This window comes from Zalophus californianus, chromosome 9, assembly GCF_009762305.2.
Source record: "Zalophus californianus isolate mZalCal1 chromosome 9, mZalCal1.pri.v2, whole genome shotgun sequence".
Taxonomy (NCBI): domain Eukaryota; kingdom Metazoa; phylum Chordata; class Mammalia; order Carnivora; family Otariidae; genus Zalophus; species Zalophus californianus.
The window spans coordinates 61,382,800-61,403,718 of NC_045603.1; the positions used below are offsets into that span (position 1 = coordinate 61,382,800).

General features: G+C 51.5%; 1 protein-coding gene across 1 annotated transcript; it reads left to right on the plus strand.

Moving 5' to 3' along the window:
• Window positions 1-3,824: 3,824 nt before the first annotated feature.
• Window positions 3,825-12,203, plus strand: KRT74 (keratin 74). The gene is made up of 9 exons (XM_027592378.2): window positions 3,825-4,295; window positions 4,912-5,126; window positions 5,819-5,879; window positions 6,350-6,445; window positions 6,920-7,084; window positions 8,272-8,397; window positions 9,668-9,888; window positions 10,309-10,343; window positions 10,845-12,203. The coding sequence occupies exons 1-9, from the start codon at window positions 3,825-3,827 to the stop codon at window positions 11,054-11,056; spliced, it is 1,602 nt and encodes a 533-aa protein (XP_027448179.1). The 3' UTR covers window positions 11,057-12,203.
• The last annotated feature ends 8,716 nt before the right edge of the window (window positions 12,204-20,919 follow it).

Here is a 20,919-nt window from a genome sequence, read left to right on the forward strand (position 1 = left end):
GTTCCATGATTCATTGTTTGTTCATAACATTGGGTATTAAAGTTTTACAGACTGGGGGAGATGTCACGTCAGTAACCCCTACAAACCACCGGAGAACTTGTGATATGGAGGATGTTAGCATGGTCCACTGTCCAGGTGTTCCAGAGCTGTCCAGGAAATAGCACTTAAGGGAAACCTCTCAGTCCCAGGCAAACAGGATAGTTGATCCCCCTACAAAATGGTCTTGAGCTACTCCCAATCATCCTGTCTGTGGTGCTCTCCCTCATGTTCTGGGCCCCTCCTCACTAACAGAGAACTTTCTGCCTCACTCCTTCCGCAGCACCTGCCCCTCTGCCTCCAGTCCTGCGTCTAGAGCCCCAGATTGCCACAGCGGGCTGTGCCCCACCTCACAGGTGCATGTCCCATCTGCTGTTGGACTTGATACTCCAGGATGCAGAGCATTTCATGTCAGGGAGGGGAAGGATGTTGGGAGGGGATGTGGTGAGCATGGGAGAAAAGCAGATGAACTCTGTTGTTTGAGCTAGCTGAATGTAGATGAGGATGGAAGAACAGCTTCCTTTCCAACTGGTTCAGAGAGGCCGAGAGTATTAGGTTTCTGCACTGAGCTCACTTTCAAAGGGAAATCAGAGAATTCAGTTTCAAGTCCTTCCCATTTCTAAGGTGCTGTGGTTTGTCCCCAAGTCTTGTCACTCCAAAGTTAGCTCAAGGATCCTTCAGGTATCTTCTTCTATTAATGATCTTTATCTACAGAATGCTGCCTCCCTGGACTGTGTTGAGGGTAGTCAAAAGGCCAATAGACTAGAGAAAAATGGCCTTTGGTATCCATTCTCAAACCAAGCACACATGACTTTGGTTATGTCCATTTGGGATTATTCAAGACCCTGTTCTAAATTTACCGCCAGTGTGGCGTGCCCTGCCGAGTGATGCTCTTACCCTCCAGGAGCATCCTTAGCCAAGATGGCAGGAGATTGTGGTGCTCACAGGCTCAGCTCCCTTGGGGCTCCCTGGGATACCTGTCTCCTTGACCTGATCTCATGCAACACAGAACCTGTTCATTAACCTAAAGTGTGAAGTTTCTTCTCCTCTTTACCTTCACATGATTCTGCACTGTCTGCAGGGAGGAGGTGTCTCAACCTCCTCCACCATCTTTCTCTCATGCCCCTGTGCAGCCCGGCCCGCCTCCCAGTTCCTGACCCCACCCCAGAAAGTCCCATGTATTTTATTCTGATTTTTTAAAATCAGAATTCCAGTAACTGCTTGTCTGGGTCACTCAGGATCCAGTACAAGCATGTGGAGTGAAACCTGCAATAAGAACAACAACAAAACAACTTTCACATGCTTATATTTTGTCTCCACTTCAATTTCAATTTCTTAGGGGAGGAGAGTGTCTTAGATGTTTCCCTCTCACTGTCCAGCATAGAGCAGTACACACAGTAGGCGCTCGATTTTACAGCTATTGAATGACTGATCTCTTCAGGCCTTGGGACACCCATTAGTCCAACAAACCCAAAGACTGGGGTGTGGAGTGTGGTGACTGATTAGAAGGTAGCCAACACAGCGAAGGTTGGGACTGCTGGAGATGCCACGGGGTGGGCAGAGACAATGCCCTGCAGTTACGTCCTCTAGCATCAGCTAGGAGGGGCACCCGTGCGTGGCCGCCATGATGACACTTGTCAGGAAATCCCCCTCTGCCTGATCCCCTTCCTTCTGTGTCACAGTTACCACCATGACACTACCATCACCACCTTCACCACCACTGCCCCCCTTAATCCCCAACCCCCAGCACGGAAAGCCCCGTGTTTTCACTCTAGCTGTCATCCTATCACACAACATGCTGTTTAGGAACATGACCTTGAGACAAGACACCCTCAAATTCCAGTCCCAGCTCTGATGAACTGGCTGAGTGACCTTGGGCAAGTTCTTTAACATCTCTAAGTCTCCAGTTCTTCACCTGTCAAGTGAAGTTAGTAGCATCAGGGTTGAAATAGAAATCATTGTAGTCCTCAGCACGATGCCTGGCACATGCAGCATGAACAACGGATGTGAACCCTTTTTGTTATTACTGTCACGGTCACTACGGTGGGTACTGTCGCTGCCACCACTGCTGCTACTACAAGTAGTACGTCAGTCCCCACTGCCTGGGAGCAGCTGCTCCGAAGCAGCCCCTGCCATGAGTGCTGGGGTGGGGAGGGGGTACAAGCCCGGCTTTCCGGACGTTCCTAAAAACCCCCAATCAAAATTAGCCTGCTTTCCCCATCATACCTCCAAGTTCTTCTTTCACAATGCTCTTCTGTCAGTCTGGAGCGTGGGACCCAGATTCAGTTCTTTATGTAGATTCCTCTCATTGGTCCTCAGCCTCCTTGGGCTCTGGGGCCGTATGTTGGTCGAAGGACTTACACCATTTGTTGACCTGCACACACCAGCCCTTGCAGTCTGGTTTAGAAAACCACAAGAAACCATTTAAATTATGCCCTCCCATGCCTGAGGCTAGGTTCTGCCAGGAAGGTGGGGAGACAGGGTTCCTAGAGAAGGAGCTCCCACTGCTGCCTTCTGGGATGCAAGAAGAACGCCATGTGAAGGGAAAACCCTCTGAGGGGCATTCCCGGCTCCATCCCGCTGGCCAGCTCACCATCTCCACGCTCCTCCCCTGCAGCAGGAGCACTGGTCTACCACTCTCTAGCTGATCCAAATGGGTTGAAGCTGCTCAGTTTACTTACAAGAAGTGGTCAGTGTCCTGCATTAGGGTAGCTACCAGATGCTTGTTTTTGAAGTTATTTTATAACATTTCACCCTGCCAGGACTACCTGAGCTAATAAAAGGCTGCTCTCTTCTGTCCCCAACTTGAGTGACTTCCTGAAGTGATCTGGAAACTGGCAGAACAGCCCACCCCGAACCAATGAGTGGAACTCAGGAACTCCTGTTGCTTGGTCCCTGGGCATGGAATGTTTCCACAGAGAGCCCAAGGGTTGGGGAGACATTCTCCCCAAGAAGAGAAGAACTAATGTCTGAGCTCCTAGGTTGGGGCGGACAACTTTGGGAGCAAAAACGTGGCTGCAGGAACTGCCCACTGCCTGAAAAGGTTCTCACTGTTGAAAAGGCAACCTCAAGGTCACCACTACCCGGTTCTTGCCCACGGAAAGCCCCAGACAATACCCCTGCTGAGGACCATGCAGACTCTGTGGGGTCATTTCCACTATCTTCCTGGGGTGTGTTCCACCACTGGACAGCTGGAGTTCTTAGCGACCCAAAGAGTGATGCCTGGAAATTCTGCTTGGATCTAGATCTTTGAAGACACCCCTCATGTTCTTTCTGAGTCTCCTCTTCTCTGGCGTGCACACTTCGGCTCCTCAACAAGACCAGATACTAGGAGATGGATTCTCTTGGGAGGAAACCTTGGGTTTTTGGATGAGCCCTTTCCGGATAAAGCCAGACATTTCCCCTGTCCTTGCTGATAGATAAGCAAGAAGGAGGCAGCCCGGAAAAAAAGAAAGCTAGGAGATCTCAGAAGGGGATAAATCCCCAGGTCCCTAATTAAGAGCACAGATAAATGCCCGATTAGACCAATCCAGTCTGCAAGGGCAGCATATTCTGCTGGCTATCAGAAACACTTTGTTGCTGCAAAGGGCTTGGAGATCTCTGTTCTACAAATTACCCATGGCTCCTGGCCCTTCAGCACAAAGAAAGGAGATAGTGGAGAGACGCCCTTTTCCGGTGTCCTGGGCTCAACAGGATAAAAGGAGGCAGCACTCTGGGCGCCTCATCAGAGTGTTCTCTATCCGTTGCTGACTGCTTTCTCTAACTCTGTTAACTCCATCTTTCCCAGCATGAATCGGCAACTGAACATCAAGCCTGGTGGTGACAAGGGTGGCTTCAGTGGGCACTCAGCAGTGGTGCTGAGGCAGGCTCTGGGCAGTGCTGCTTCTTACCGTGCAGTTGGCAAAGGACCTGGGGCTGGCTTTGGCAGTCGGAGCCTCTACAGTCTTGGAGGGAATCGGTGTATTTCCCTCAACATGGCTGCTGGTGGTGTTCGGACTGGAGGTTATAATTTTGGAGCTGGCTCTGGGTATGGAGGGGGGAGGGCCACTGGCTTTGCTGGCAGCATGTTTGGCAGTGTGGCCTCAGGGCCTGTGTGCCCATCCATGTGCCCACCTGGGGGCATCTACCGGGTCACCATCAACAAGAGTCTCCTGGCCCCCCTCAACATGGAGCTGGACCCGGAGATCCAGAGAGTGCGTATCCAGGAGCGGGAGCAGATCAAGGCTCTGAATGACAAGTTTGCCTCCTTCATTGATAAGGTGGGTTTCATGGGAGGAGGATGAGACAGCTCAGTGAGATGTGAGCAATTCCTTGCTGCCTGGGAGCGGACAGGGCACTGCGGATAGAAAGGTGGCAACTGGGCCTCAGGAAGGGCTCCCTCATCATAACGTCCTGTAAGCTGGGTAGCACAAAGGAATAAATGAATGTGTTGCTTCCTTGGGGGATTTTGCAGAGATGGGTGGAAAATTGAGTAAAGGGTACCCCCGCCTTGAGAAAGAAGTGCTGGGTTTCTGGAGGACAGCTGGACGAATCTCCAGCCCTTTAAAGAAGATGAAGAGCCAGTAGAATCAACACCATTGGGAGGGGAGGGCTCACAGTACAGAAGAAACACTTGGCTGAGTCATCAGGAAGAGCATCTCCTGGGTGCTGAGTCAGGCAATGAAAGAAAGTTACGGCATTTCCTTCTTCCATGAGTGTTCAGGGATTGGTTTTGTCTAGAAAGCTATGGGATGAGCACTTGCAAAGGGTCTAGTTTGCATGGAATTCCCCGAGTGGAGAGTCAACATCTGAGCCTAATGACTTTAGAAAAATCTATATAACCTGAGAGTCAATAGTCTATGTCCGTGGACATGATCACTTCCATTGTGGTCCCAGGTGCGGTTCCTGGAGCAGCAGAACCAGGTGCTGGAGACCAAGTGGGAGCTGCTGCAGCAGCTGGACCTGAACAACTGCAGGAAGAACCTGGAGCCCATCCTCGAGGGCTACATCAGCAACCTGCGGAAGCAGCTGGAGACGCTGTCCGGGGACAGGGTGCGGCTGGACTCGGAGCTGAGGAGCGTGCGGGACGTGGTGGAGGACTACAAGAGGAGGTGAGCGGGACCCCACACCTACAGGCTGGCTGGCCTGCCAGCGCTGGGCTTTCCCGGCAGGCCATGGGACACTTGCCTCTGGCCTCAGGGGCACTGAGCTCGGGTGAGAGTGGCCCATCCCGAGTTCCCCTAGCCGGGCAGGATGAGGGCCCTCTCTGGGTGGCCAGGCAGTCCAGGGACAGTGTACGGCTGGACTCAGAACTGAGGAGGGTGTGGGACGTTGTGGAGGACTATAAGAAGAGGTGGGCAGGTCCCACCAAGGCCATGGGTCATGTTTCCAGAGGCTCCTGGGCAAACCCAATCTCTGTGCCACTTTTTAGGAGGGGAGAGAGCAAGCACCAGGGCCAGGGGCTCACACCCCTCCCTTGGTTGTGGGGGAACAGCCTGCCCTGTTTGATGAGAACTTCCTACCTGGTTGATAGGAAGGAGTTCCATGCTCATTGATCCAGTGACTTGTTCAATGCCAGTTTGGGGAATCTAATAGGCACTTGGATATTTTCCTAGCATCCAGCGAGTGGAATATTAATGAGATACCTCAGGGACATAGTCCTGCCACTCCCAGCCTGTGCAGTGCTCACCTCTAGGAGATCCTGCAGGGACTCTGCATTCTGAGCACTTGCCCACCAGTGAGAACAGGAGGTTACTTGGCCCAGGGGACTGAGGCCCCTGCTATCTTCTCTTTTTGCCCACAGGTATGAGGTGGAGATTAGTCGGCGCACAGCAGCTGAGAACGATTTTGTGGTGCTCAAGAAGGTAAGGGAGTGAAGAGCCTTTGCTCTCTTTTGCATCCCCATCCTAACCAGCTCTGCTCAGGACTCCAGCCCAGGCCTCCTGGGGAGGGGCTGATGCCTGAGTGGGGATGGAGTCATTGTTCTGGCCTCTAGCAAGCTGAAGAGGCAGGATACACAGCCAGGCAAAGGACAGAGACAGACAGGAGAGAATTCTGGTCTGGGAAAAGGGAAACTCTGGTCCAGCTTGGCCCTCCTATGTGACTTGGGGAAACTCATTCTGCCTCTCTGGGCTTTGTTTTCTCCAGTGTAACAGAGCAATATTCCTCTTTCTCTATTTTCAAAGAGTCGTTGAGTATGAGAAAAAATTTTATTCATCCATATGCTTCCCTTTGCGGGCAAACAATAGGAAATCAGATGGCTCTGGGAGCAGGGACAGGGAAAGCTCATGAGATGAAGGTTGTATTGACTGAATGTTCTGGGCGCTTTTGGCAGGATGCAGATGCAGCCTACACAGTGAAGGTGGAGCTCCAGGCCAAAGTAGATTCTCTGGACAAAGACATCAAGTTCCTCAAGTGTTTGTATGAAATGGTGAGGATGCTCCTGTCTTTCTCCCACCCCAGCCAAGTGAGGGCCTCACTTGGCTCTTCTGGAAAGATGTCAATAAGAGGGATTTAGGATAAACAGAATTAAAGACGTTTTGATAGAAAGGTACAAAACTCTGCACTGGGAGGCCATGGAAGTGTAGGATCTTGGTCCCCAGAAGCCATATACACAAGAGATAATCCCACCTGGGCTATGAATAGTGATCTTGCACTCAGGCAGAAAAAAAATGACCCCATGAGGTCCTACTCAAGCACAGGTTCTTGACTCTGTGAACTATAGAAAATGTCTCTCACTGCCCACTGCCCATGAGGGGTGCATCCTGCTGCTGTGAGCCTTCTCCCTTGGCTCCAACATTCAGACCTAGAGCAGGCACTTCTTCCCACCACTTCAGCCCAGGAGACGAATAGGCAACAAAGGGAGGGTAGGGGACCCTGACTCTGTCCTCACCTCTCAACTCAGGAGATGGCCCAGATTCAGACTCATGCCAGTGAAACCTCTGTCATCCTGTCCATGGACAACAACCGGGACCTGGACCTGGACAGCATCATTGCCAAGGTCCGAGCTCAGTATGAGGAGATCGCCCTGAAAAGCAAGGCTGAAGCCGAGGCCCTATACCAGAGCAAGGTGGGCACCAAGGGGATCTCTGTCTTCCACCAGCCTCTCCTTTCCTGGGAAGGGACACCTCCACCAGTGAATGAAAGAGCTACCTTTGTAGATGTGCTGAATGAAAGAATGGTTATAACCAATGCTTTAACGATATTCTATTCAAAAAGAATTCTCAGTAGAGACTGTTATCAAAGATAAATGGATGGGCATATTCAATAGAGAGGGACAGGTAATCTTCTGACAGAAGAAAGAAGAGAGGTGTTTCTGCTGTAGAACAAATGTGTTTCCAGGGATTAGGTCATGTCATCATGGGGCAGAAGGAGAGAGAATAACAAATATGGTGGAGAGTAGTTATGGGAGACCCAGCGTGGGGCAGGGAGTGAAGAGGAAGCCATGAGCTCTTTTCTGGACTTCCAAGAATAGGAAGTGGAAGTCTAGGTGGATTCTGGGTAACGGGAGTTATGCTTAGAGAAGACCCTTTACCTGTGTGCTCTCCAGGGCTTCACACCTGCCCTGCTCTGGCACTCCTCACATTGTTAAATCCCATCAACAGCAAAGATCACAGGTTCCGCATCCCCTGTCTTTGGATACATCATCCCTTCTTCTCTGGAGGACCGGGCGAGGGAAGAGGGAAAGATATGAGCTACAAGCCCCGACCCAACAATCCCAACCACCCCAATGGTACACATTGTCTTCAGTGTGCCCCCCCGCCCCGGCCCTCCACTTGTCACTGAGAAAGGGCTGCGGGAGAATGTACGTCCCGTGAAGGAAGGGACCTCACCGATCCTGTTCACTGCTGCATCCTTAGCACCTGGAGTAGAATCTGGCCTTTAACAGAGGCCTCTGTAAAGAGGTGCTTAATGAGTGGAGAGCTCTTCTTACATTTCAGAAGTGCTTAATAAATGTGACCTGCACCTTTCGAAATTTCATCCAGCTCAGGAAAGATTACAGGCAGGGCAATGAGAAAGGATGGGTCCAGCACACAGTTTCCGCTTAGAGAAGTGGGTGGACTTCGTGGTCGGAACCACCACCACACAGCTGGAAGGATGTCCAGGCCCCGGCTCCATCACATCCTGTTCTGGAACCATCTCCCCTGGCTGGCCCCAACCACGGAATTGCTTGCTCAGGACCCTTCCTCTACTTCGAATCGGGGGCGGGGGTCGCAGTCCTGTCTCATAACCAACTTTCTGTCTCTGGGAAACCAGATCCAAGAGCTGCAGCTGACAGCAGGCCGGCATGGTGATGACCTCAAACACACCAAGAACGAGATGTCAGAGCTGAACCGGCTTATCCAGAGGATCCGGTGTGAGATTGCAAATGTAAAGAAGCAGGTGGGCAGCAACCTCACAGAGAATGTCAAGTTCTTTGTGAAGTTCAGTCTCATCCTCTGCAATGGAGAAACAGGAGCCCACCCTTTAGTAAAAAGCATATCTCCCAGTTTGGGTTTGGGAGCCCCTCAGCCATCCACTGTCCCTCTTTCCCACCTGCCTCTGTACCCGTGGTCGGAGCTGACACTCTACTAAGAGCTGGGAAGTGCCTTGAGCTTACTTCATCCAACTCCCAGTTTGCAGATAAAGAAGATGGGCAGATAAGGAGAGGGAAGTGACTTGCCCAAGGTCTCCAGCTGGTTATCAACAGAGTCAGGATGGAAATCAGTTTTCCTCCTTCTTTCCCCCTCTTTCTCAGACCTTTTCCGTGTGCAACAAACCTGCTCTACATCCCCTTCAGATGTGCCCTCTGACAGCAGGCCCCATACCTCCTCCTCCCACTGGACACGCAAAACACGTGGCCACATTAAGTTCTTGCCCTCGGGGTGGGGGCATCATCCTGGTGACCAAGGGAGGACAGCAGCAGATGAAGCCCTCCTGGGTGTCCCTGCCCTGTACCACAGTACCATGTCCACTTCAGCTAGGGGATCCTGTCTTCCCTGAAAGCAGCAGAGCTTAAACACCATGTCAGCGGGGAGATGATATTAAGCGGGTGGGGAATCCTTCCTGTGTCCTCCCCAAAGAACCAAGTCAACTCTACTAGTGATAGAACACCAACATGAAAGAGCAGTGCCCACTCTCCTCCCTGAGTCCCTACAACCTCCACGCCCTATTCAAGCTGAGAAAGGGTGCATTTAGCCAGACCCTCCCTGCAGAGTGCTGGAGTGTTACAGAAACACTCACTCTTGGTGCTTACAGGTAGCAAGGGTCCCCACTGGGAGCTGTCCTGCAGACAGGAATCTGACAAGAGTGGTGCTTTGGCATGCTGTCCGATCCCTAGAGGCATCCTGGCTGGGGTCTCAGCATGATTCTCCTGGCCCTGCTGTCTTTTCAACCTGGAGCCATTGATGGCCTCCAACCGCAGGGACTAGACAACTTTGCAAACATTGCGAGTTTCTTCCTATATTCATGAAATGCAACTGCTTCAGCAGCTTCTCACAGAATACCCATCTGCAACAGAAAATAGAGGAGGCCTGGCTCTAGCTCTGCCTCTGCAGCCTTACTCGCTGTCACCTCGGGCCTCATCTGGGAAGTGAGGGGGTTGTGCTACCTAACCCGGAAGATCTAAAAACTATTTTGCATTCTGATGATCTCCCTGTTCTTTGGCTTTCAGTGTGCCAACCTGGAGACAGCCATCGCCGATGCTGAGCAGCGGGGCGACTGTGCCCTGAAGGATGCCCGGGCCAAGCTGGACGAGCTGGAGGCCGCCCTGCACCAGGCCAAGGAGGAGCTGGCCCGGATGCTGCGCGAGTACCAGGAGCTCATGAGCCTGAAGCTGGCCCTGGACGTGGAGATCGCCACCTACCGCAAGCTGCTGGAGGGCGAGGAGTGCAGGTGTGGGGTAGAGGGGAATGCTGGGGAGAAGGGGCTGTGGGTGGCTGCCTGCTGGGCTGGGGACATTTGGGAAGTGGAAGATGAAAGACATGCACACAGGGTGGTGGTTTGACTGGGGAGCTCAGTTGCTGCTCCCTGCGAGGGGAGCTCAGACAGGAAGCAGGCAGAAGAACAAGTAGTATCAGACAGACCAGATTTCCTCACTGGCTTTGGCACATATAAGCTGTGGTCTTGGCAGATCATTTAGTATCTCTGCATCTCTATTTCATCACCTGTAAAACGGGATTATAATCTCCATCTCACACAGTGTTTTAAGGATGAATTAAAATAGTATACATGGTAAAGCAGGTGCCCACCAAGGTTTAGCTGAGGGTAGACACTCGCTGAGGTTTCATCCTTCTCTAACTTTCTGTCTTACAGGATGTCTGGTGAAAACCCATCCTCCGTGAGCATCTGTAAGTATCCCTGAGAGATGGGTCAGGTGGGGATTCTGGCTGGATGGGAAAGTTGGGGACCCCAGGGTAGGACGATGCCCCCTCCACTCATGGTCTCCCCCAATCTGGGAGTTTCTGTTACTGTCTTTTGAAACTTCTCTGTCTTCAAAGAAAACCTACTTCCTTTTGTCCCATGGCCACAGTGTTGAAGTCATGCCCACCCCATTTCCTCCCTGTCTCTCCCCGGGGCATTGTCATCGAGAGAGAGAGAGAGCGAGAGAGAGCGAGAGAGTTGAAAATGTGCATTTGGGGGCCAAACGGTTCAGGAAGCTCCAGGAGGGCAGAGATCACGTCTGTGTCGCGTGGTCCCCACCTTACTCAGAGTCCGGCACATCACTGGGCGCTCATTCATCTTGGTGATATTCCCTGGCTGCTGAGGGTTGCCGGGGACAAGGAGGGATGGCTCCTTTTCTGACTGACCCTTGCTGCCTTTCCTCTCTGCTCTTGGCCCCTCCTCCTCAGCCATCATCAGCAGCAGGGGAAGCAGCTACTACCACCCCAACTCTTCGTCCAGTGCCAATGACGGGGCCAGCAGTGTGGTGGGCAGCTCCGGCAGCGCTCGGGCCGGGCAGACCAGGGCCAAGGGGGCACGCGGGGGAGACCTCAAGGACTGCCAAGACCTCAAGGTCAAGAGCTCCTCTGCCAGCGCCCCAGCCAGGAAAGCCGCCCGATAAGCCCTGAGAGCCCCCTCCCCCCAGCACCGGGGAGAAGGGATGCCCCTGCTGCCTCCACCCAGCCCAGAGATGTCTACTGTCCCCCATCCTCCCCGCCAAGTCCTGGGACCGTCTGTAGTGCACTCAGCCACCCGTGCTGTGGTTCCCCTCACTGTCCAGCTCTGACTGGCACCATCGCCTCTCTGTCTCCTCAGGTCGGTCCCGTGTGGACTCTGTGACTTTTTGCTTTCCCTACCGCCTTCAGCTGACAGGAGGCTTTGGGACACAGCCTATAATTACCTTCTTGGCCCCGGGAACCTCTGGTCCTCCCCGGGGGCCGGATTGGGGGGGGGCGGAGGAACAGTCATGTTCTGCGCTTAGGCTGAATCCGCAGCTGTCTGGGGGGTCCTGCCCCCAACCCCAGCTTTGGGGTGAGGATGGAGATGTGTGCCCAGGAGGCGAACGGTCAGCCAGGCTTTGCCTGTCCCCTCCAAAAGCTCTTTGCGGAATGACCCCCTTATTCAGGAGAAAAGGTGTACATGCTCAGCACCAGCTGTACCCATCTTTGCAAAGCCAAGTGACAGAGAACTCGGGGTTTCCTGCCACCTTGTGTCACCCACCCACTCCTCTGTTACTGGTAAGAGCTACTACCCTATGTGGGTAGTGGCTGCTACGTGCCAGGCTCCCGGCATGCGTTGGCTCTCGTGCTGGCCCAGTCTGCAAGGTGGGTGCAATCGGCATCCTTGGGACAGAGGAGAAGCCCCAGCCTCTGAGAGGCTGTAGAACCCGCCCCCCCATTACCCACTAACTTCCCTGGGCCGGGAGTGGAGCCCAGGTCTGGCTGACTCCACGGTCTATATTCTTTCCATGGCATATCACTGCCTCTGTAACAAAGGGAATTTTTTCAAACACTCGGTTCTTTTGATGAGGGCAGTGTGATCATGTTGCCTTTTGGTCAAGGACTGTGGGTACGTGATTTATCTTTAGTCCTCTCACTAGGATTGTACCCTGCAGTGCTTGTGATTCTCGATTCCTGTTGCTATGAGCTGTGTTCAGTGAGGGGAGCTTGATCTATCTCTGGTGGTACTGCCCAGCCCAGAAGTCATGGCTCTTGATGTAAATATTCCTAAGAATATTCCTCCTTTGCTCTAGTTAAAGACTCTGGATTTCTGCTGTATATTCAATAAATTGCCCTTGGGTGATATCAGCGTGCGTGTCTTGTCAGTGTGTCAATTTCACCAAATAACCCACCCCCTAACGATAATGGGCCCCGCCCCACACACGTGTGCAAGCCTTTAGGGAGTCTGGAGGCGGATCAGAGCAGGCTGCTCTGGAGGTGATCTCAAGGCTGATGGGAGAGATGGACATACATGCAAAGCCATGTCCTGGTACAAATCAGGGAAAGGAAGACCCATGTAGTATTACTGAGAAGGGACCAGAATGTAGAAGCTAAACAAGGAAGGCCTCCTGGAGGAGGAGGAAGTTAAAGCAAATAACTAGAAAGATGAGCACATAAATTCCTGGAGAGAGAACTTAAATCACACCATCACAGTAGGTTTGGGGACAAGTTTTGTGTGCTTATTTTGGTGAGGGTTGGGAGGTCTTAGATTTTCTGAAGTGGGTAGTGGAGCTGGGTGGGGTTCTGATAGCTTTGGCCTGCAGAATTCAGCCCTCTGATGGGCTTTCTGATCCATCTAGTAGCATGGGTGGCCTGAGCAGTTTGCCCCTCCAGCCCTCAGGGTGACAGGGGCAGGCCTTCTGAGGGCGGGGCCTCTCACCCCAAGCTGCCTCCTCCATTGGCCTCATTGTGCCTTTCATGTATTATGGAGGTCCTCTTCTGTGTGTGCCAAGATGCAATAAACCCTGGGAAACACAAGAGTCCAAGAGTCTTGTGGGCTTTCTGCCCAAATGCCTCCCTCTGATGTCATTGCTGTGGTCACTGTGGGTACGGGGAATAGTGCCCTGGGAGTTAAGGGGATTCTGTTCTGGCTCAGCCACTAACCTGTCACCTGTTACACTCAGACCAGCTGATGTGAGCTTTGGGCCTTTTCCCCTGAAAAAGGTACAGAATTATGTCTACCTGTTCAGAGGTTTGCAAACCCCCCAAAGCCCATCCATGGACTGACTCCCTGGGTCATGAACCCCAGGACCACCCTAAGGCCCTTCCCATCACGGATGCTCTGCCTTTCCCCGAAGACCAGATTCCCAGCGATCCAGCAAGAGGGGCTGCGGGGAGGGGAGGTGTGGGTGGGATCCACAACCTGAAACAGCCTTTAGAGGAACCATGAGCCACCTGTGGGGTTACCTCCTCCAGGACCACAGTGCTGGTCTGCCTCTGACCACTGGGTTATGAGGCTTGGGTGCTGTGCCCAGTCCTGGGCGCACAGTGAAGGACTCAGAGGCTAGGTAGATGTGATTTTGGGGGACTGAGGCAACATGTCCTGTGCTGGGCATTGAGGAGGGCAGAGGGGCAGCCTCTCTGGATGCGGTTTAACTGCCTGAGAAACGGAGAGATTCTTTGTCATCTGGGGCTTAATTAAGATCCTGAGAAGTGCACAAGGATGACTGTGCTCTTGAATTTGAAGATTCCTTTGAAGCCCAAGAGAGCAAATCATAGAGATAGGACTGTGGTCACCAACTTCAATTCTGTGGGTCTGGAATCAGCACACAGGGCAAAAAAAACTGGAAGGAAGAGGCGTGCGTGGAAGTTTTGATTGGAGAGCTGCCCAGGGGAGTGAGGGAGTGTCCACACTGTCTGGGAGGGTAAGTACCCAGTTCATTTGCTCTGTGTAGATCTCCAATGAAGGTCCACTTACGGGCTGAGTCATCTGTCCGGGTGATGCTTATGCTCACAGTCTTTGGGCATGGAGACTTTCACTCACACCTTTCACTACTTGGACAAGTCTTATTGCTCCTTTGACATTCTGTCCGGGTACCCACTCCTCTTGGAAACCTTCATGAATCTTTAGGCTGGGCTGAGCGCCTGTTTTCTAGAACCTTGCAGTGTCCACTACTCACGTCCAACATGACATTTCCACATGCGATTAAAATGATCTCTCTGTGTGACTGATTCCTTCAGTGCCAGACTTGGGGGCCTCGAGGGCAAGGACTGGTTTTATTCTTTGCTGGGTTTTCCACTTAAGGGAGCTTCACCTAACAGAGACACCCAGGAGAGAGTGCTCGTAGGATCTTCCTAACTAGCACAAATACGTTTAAAAGATTTGGAGAAGTAAAACCATACATTTATGGCCATTTTGACAAGGATGCCAACACCATTCCTGGACGTGCCGGGACAATTGGCTATCCACATGCAAAAGAGTGAAGTTGGACTCACACTTCTCATCATATACAAAAGTTACGTCAAATCAATCAACAACCTAAATATAGGAGCTAAAACCATGAAGCTCTTAGAAGAAATAAAAGGATAAATCTTCATGACCCTGGATGTGGCAAAGGATTCTTAGATATGACACCAAAGCACAAGCACCAAAAGAAAAAATAGAGAAAGTTGGACTTCATAAAAATTTAAAAACTTCTGTACATCAAAGGACAATACCAAGAAAGTAAAAAGAAAACCTGCAGAATGAGAGAAAACATTTGCACATCATATATCTGCTGAGGGTCTAGTATCCAGAACATACAAAGAACTCTAGCACTCAACAACAAAAGGACAAACAATCCAATTAAAATGTGAGCAAAGGACTTTAATGGACTTCTCCTCTAAGAAGACATACAAATGGTCAAAAAGCACATGCAAGGATGCTCAACATGGCTCATCATCAGGAAAATGCAAATCCCAACCATAATGAAGTGCCACTTCACACCCACTAGGATGGCAGTAATAAAAAAAATAATGGAAAGTAAAAAGTGTTAGCAAGGATGTGGAGACACTGGAACTTTTGTACGTGACTGGTGGGAATGTAAAATGGTTCAGCCATTGTGAAAAACAATCGGGCAGTCCCTCATAAAGTTAAACATAGGACTGGCATATGAGCAGTTCCACTCCTTTGTCTATATATCCAAAAGAATTGAAACTAGGTACTTAAACAAATTCTTGTACATGCATGTTCATAGTGGCACTGTTCACAACAACCAAAGGTGGAAACAGATTGCTATGGTCTGAGTGTTTGTGTCTCCCCTAAATTCACATGTTGGAACCCTAACCCCCAAAGATGGTGGTTTTTGGAGGTGAGGTCTTTAGGAAGTACTTAGGTTATTAGGTCATGAATGGGACCAGTGCTCTAAAAAAAGAGACCTCACAGAGCTCCCTAGCCTCTTCTACCATAGGAGGACATAGGGAGAAGTTGCTGGCTGTGCACCAGGAAGAGGGTCCCCTCTGCAATGCGACCACGCTGGTGCCTTGACCTTGGACTTCCCAGCTTCCAGAATTGTGAGAAGTAAATTTCTGTTGTTTATAAGGTACCAGTCTGTGGTATTTGTTATAGCACCCTGGCAGGACTAAGACATAGCCTAAATGTCCATAATGAATGAATAGATTAAAAAAATTGTAGCATATACTTTGCAACGGGATATTATTCAGGCATAAAAAGCAATGAAGTACAGACACATGCTATAATATGGGTGAATCTTGAAAACATGATGCTAAGTGAAGGAAGGTAGACACAGAAGGTCACATATTGTATGACTCCACTCATATGAAATGTCCAGAATAGGTAAATCCATAGAAACTTGGCAGTGGCAGAGACTGGGGTAGGGGGGATGGGGAGTGCCTGCTAGGGGGTAGGTACTGCGTTTCCTTTTGGGGTGATGAAATGTACGGACGCAGAGGTGGTAATTACACCACATTGTGAATACACTAAATGCTACGGAATTGTTCACTTTAAAATGGTTAATTTTATGTTATGTGAATCTCACCCAAATAAAAAATAAAATTTTGGGCAGGAGCGGGTAGCAAGGAAAAGGCCAAAGAAACCGTGTCCCTGGACTTTGCCCCTGGACTTTCCCACTATATGGCAAATAGCAACCTGGAATCAAGATGGGGGAGCAGTCGGGCCCAGTAGGGAGACAGAGATAACTAGCCCTCCGTTTGATTGGCCAAGGGCAAGCCCTGGGGATTTGTCAGCTTCTGTCTTCCTCTGGCCCAGAGCGCTTGCTTCGTAATTGAAGAATGAATCACGGAATGTGAAAGAAGAAGGAAGTCACAATGTGTGTGCCCTGCCTCCTGGAGCCGCAGGTCTTCCCGGCCTCTCCTCCCTGTGCCTTTCCCTTGGCCTCAAACCTTCCCATTTCCTCACCTTCACAAATGTTCTCCCTAGCTTCCAAACTTGGTATTGTTCGAGGCTTTTACTGATTCATCTGTGTTCTCTGGTAGAGAAGTTCTCAGTGAAATGGATGCTCTGTGACCTTGAGAAGTCACCTTGTCCATCCTGCTGCCCTTAGGAAAGGGATGTTCTTTCAGGCCCAACTAGCCAGAACCTCTCTTATTTTCATAGTTTCGGGGATGTTGAATGAATGAATGAATGAATTTGATTCCCTCAATTGGTCACCAGCTGGGAGTCACCATGCTTCCCCCCTTGGCTATTATTGAAAAAGAAGAGGGATGCCTGGGTGGCTCAGTTGGCTAAGCATCTGCCTTCGGCTCAGGTCATGATCCCGGGGTCCTGGGATCGACTCATCCTGGGATCAAGCCAGGTGTTGGGCTCTCTGCTCAGCAGGGAGCCTGCGTCTCCCTCTGCCCCTCCCCCCACTCGTGTGGTCCCTCTCTCTCTCAAATAAATAAGTAAATTCTTTTTTTTTTTTTTACATAAAAAGAATATGATGAAAATGGGATAGTCACCTGTGTGCCACTAATGGAGAGGAACAGAGAGCCAATCCCATAGGGACCCATTGTTAGGTGGATTGTCGTCAGAAACCAGGGTAGACGTCCGCAGACACATGCTCTCCAGCTCACAGGCCCATGTCTGCAGAAGATACGCAAAATACGTAACAACTGGTACAGTCGGGCTCTGGCCTACCACAGTAGATGTCAGCTGCAGATCACTGGGGCAGCCATACCACTCCCCACGGTGGGACACCCACGGGGCTCATGTCTGTGTTCACGACAACCCCCACACAGATGCGCACCCACATGCACCCTCTGACAGGCGCTGGAGCACATCTGTCAACTGGCACAAGCCCTGGAGCCTGGGGCCACAGGAGCAAAAGTCATTGCCTGACCTTGGAGGGACCTCTTCGATCATTCTGGAGGGATGCACACAGCACCTGGGCAATCAGGCGTGTGCAGAGAGGTGCAGCCCACCCTGGCAGGGAGGGCGTGGAAATTGGGAAGGAGCTTCTTAGAGGAGGTGTGTCTTGGTTTGTCTTAAACGATAGGACAAGCTGCCCTGGTGGGCAGGAGCCTGGGAGAACAGCCCAGAGCACGACATCGGGGAAAAACCTGACGTATATGAAAAACCCATAACCACCTCACAGGCACCCGCCACCCACCCTCACCGAAGTCCAGACACTACATTAATTTTCTTCAGAAGAGCAAAGAAGGCTGAGAAGGAGAGCACGGGGTCAGATCCTGCTGGCTGGAGGGTCTGGGGCAGGAGGAGGGGTGGGAGGAAGTCAGTCCTGGCGAGTGCCGCTCATCACGCTGAGGTTCAGATGGTGAAGGGACAGCGGGGACTCAGAACCTGAGCTTGGGGGAGGCTAGAGCTGGTCCTGTGCGCCCGGAAAAGGACAGGCACCTGCACTGGACATCTGTACACGAGCAAGCAAGCCAGGACAGCGTAGAGGCTAAGAGTGCACATTACCACCAGGCTGCTGGGATTGAGCCCTGGCTCCTCTGCTTGTGAGCCGGCTGACCTCCAGTGAGTTACTTAACTTCCTTGTGCCTCAGTATCTTCATCTGTAAAATGGGGTAATAATAGTATCTGCGTCACATGGCTGTTGTGAGGACTAAATGAGTTAATACATGGGACGTGCTCAGAGCAGTGCCCGGCAGAGCTCCCAGCGTGCGGTAGCTGTCATTAGCAGAATTAACAACATCCTCACCATCATTGTTTACACGGTGTCTCCCATTCCACCTCTGGGAGTAGGTGCAGCAGGTATGAGCATCCCCCTTTTTAGACATGTGGAAACAGGGGCTTCGGAAGTTGGGAGACCTGCCCATGGTCACCTGGCAGGACCTGGACCGGGGTCCTCAGACTCCTGAGTCCACACCCTTCACCAGAAGCTTAGGGTGGGACCGGAGGAAGGAGATGGCCAGCAAAGCTCAAAGGAGATGCTCCTGGCCCCAGAGCTGAGTGAGGAGGAAGCCTCTCTGGCAGCCACACTGCAGGGGGGAGTGGAGCTGAGTGCCTGGCAGGACAGCCCTTCTCCATCCTTTATATCCCAGCTCCTCTGGGATGAGCTCACCTTCGGTCTTGCCAGGTGCAAACCTGCTAAACAGCTGTCCTGCCCCCAGATGCATGGCTCTGATTGCAGCCAAGTCCCCCAGGGACTGCGCTCCATCCAGCTGGCTTGGGGCTCAGTGCCCCACCTGCCTGCAACTGCAGGGGGTACAGGGGTACGAGGAGGGGGACCTGCGGAGGGTTCACAGGCAGCATGCTCCCTTCCTGAGTCGGTCTCCCGAGGAGGGCTGGCAGGATCTGAGCTGATGTCATCCACATAACCCAGCTCATTCTCTCTAATTTTGGAGACAATTATTTGCTCAGAGAACCACCTGCCCCGCTCCCAGTGCCTTCAGCCTCTCCCACCCCCGATACTCCTACCCACCAGCAGCTACATTCTGCTTCCTCAAGCTGTATTGGTCAGGTTCTGCCTGGCTCAAGAGTCCTCAATGGCTCCCTATCACTCACCCTTATCATATACACAGCTTGAGCTCTAGGAGTCATCACCCGTGGTTGCCCTTCACTAGTGCTTGCTCCAGCTGGAGGGTCCTTCCTCACAAATGCCCTTCCTGAGCTGCTTTTTCTGTTCCCCATTGCTGGTCCACCCAAGGCCTTTTCCCTTAACAGACCAGAACCCAAACCCCCTCCTCCAGGCAGTCCTTGTGGATTCAGAGTCCCCTCTCCTCTGTGTCTTCTCTTTTTCTCTCATCCAGCAATTACCCTCTTGGATTGTACTAGATTTCTTGCCCCTCTCCCTCTGAGGCCTTCTCTGGAGGTTTATCAGACCCCAGAAGGCTGAGAGTAAGGAGCCAATGGGTCTCGACTGGGGCCATGGGATCACAACAAGCGTGGCCAACTGATCATCACAAATGTAGAAACAAAAACACCAAAAAAGCTACAGATTATCTGCGTAAATTAATTAAAACATTTTGGCTATAAAACCAAGAGCCGTACAAATGTAATTTATTGAACAAGCAATTTAAATTTTCCTTGAGCATCTAAGGAAAGCTACAGGGTCCTGGAAACTTGGGGGAATCAAAGAGAATCAAAGATTCTCTGATCTGACACACTTCCCCATCATTTCACAGATGAGTAAAACTGAGGCTCAGAGATGTCCGCGCCTGGCTCAGAATTTAATTCTCAGCTGGAAAACCGAGTGATCCTGGTACCTTGAAGGGTGTGAGGGGACGATGAAGCTGGGACATGGGAAGTGGGAAATTGTCTCTTGTCTCCCCCACCAGCGCCAGGGGCCTCCCAAAGCAGGGAGTTCTGCCTCCTCATACCCCCAAGTCTCCCCAGAGACCTAAGGCTAGGGCAGGGACCTTCGTAACCTTGCTGAACTGTGGCTCTGTCCTGGTTTCCTTCTGTCCCTCCCTTTTTCCCTCCAGCAAAAACACAGGCACCCCAGGAGTCCTACTTGGGCCCACCCTTCCTGTGGGTGGCCCAAAATTCTCCTCCTTCCTCTCCTATCATCATCCTCATCAACAACATTGGGTGTTTCATTCCCGATGGCCAGTACCTGATTAACTAATCCACACTAAGGTGTTAATGACTTGTTAATAGCTTGATGAGATGCTTTTCCCAGGGATACCTGCATTTGGATGGATCCAGAAGCTAAATTCTTTGAGGACAGGATACTTTGTATTGCCCCCCTCAGCACCTGGTAGATGCTCAGTAAATATCTGATAAATGGATCAGTCGCAACAGGTCTAATGTTTGAAAAGTGCTTCCGACTGAGTTTTGCACTTGGCAGGCGCTTGTTAGACAGCGGCTATTATTATTCTTTCTAACGGTGAATTTTCCATGATCAGAAATGGTCTGAGTGGAGAGACTCCTTAAGCCTGGGATCTCTGGGAACATCAGTCCCTTCTTGTCCTCCAACAGCAGATGACACTGTTTGGACCTGTGCTGATCCAGATGTCCTCTCCCAGAGCACAGGAAGAAGGAGACAGAGCAGAAGAGGAGAGGACAGGTTGATGCCTAACTCCTACTTTACTCCCTACTTTTGGTCATTGATAATATGGTTAAACATTGACTAAGCAGCGGGCACATGCCGAGCACTTCTCATGGGTTAGCACATGTAATTGTTGCAGCTGCCCCATGAGTTTACTATCCCATTTACATCGGGGAAACAGAGGCTTAGAGAGGCTAAGTGCTGCTGGGTGGTGGAGTGGGTTTCAGACCTCTGCAGCCAGCTCCTGGTCTGGGCTCCTCCCTGGTGGCATTCTAGGTGGACGCAGGCCCAGGGGCCCCCTGAAGATGCACCCTCCCCCAACACTGTCAGTCCTCTGTCACCTGGGGAGGGATGTCCAGAGGCTGGTTTGGGGCCCTGAGGAAAGGTACAGAGGGAGGAGCCGACTGGGGGACTTGGGGCCCTCACCCAGGCGCCAGGTCCTAGGGAACACGGCAGCACAGGTCTCAATGGACAGAGGAGTCGAGCACACAGAGGAGGAGGTGGGGTTAAACCAGGGTTTGAAGCGGGGTTTTGAAAGAGCAGAGGATTTGGATCAGAAGGGTTGGGGAGGAGAGGTGTTTCAGACTGGGTAG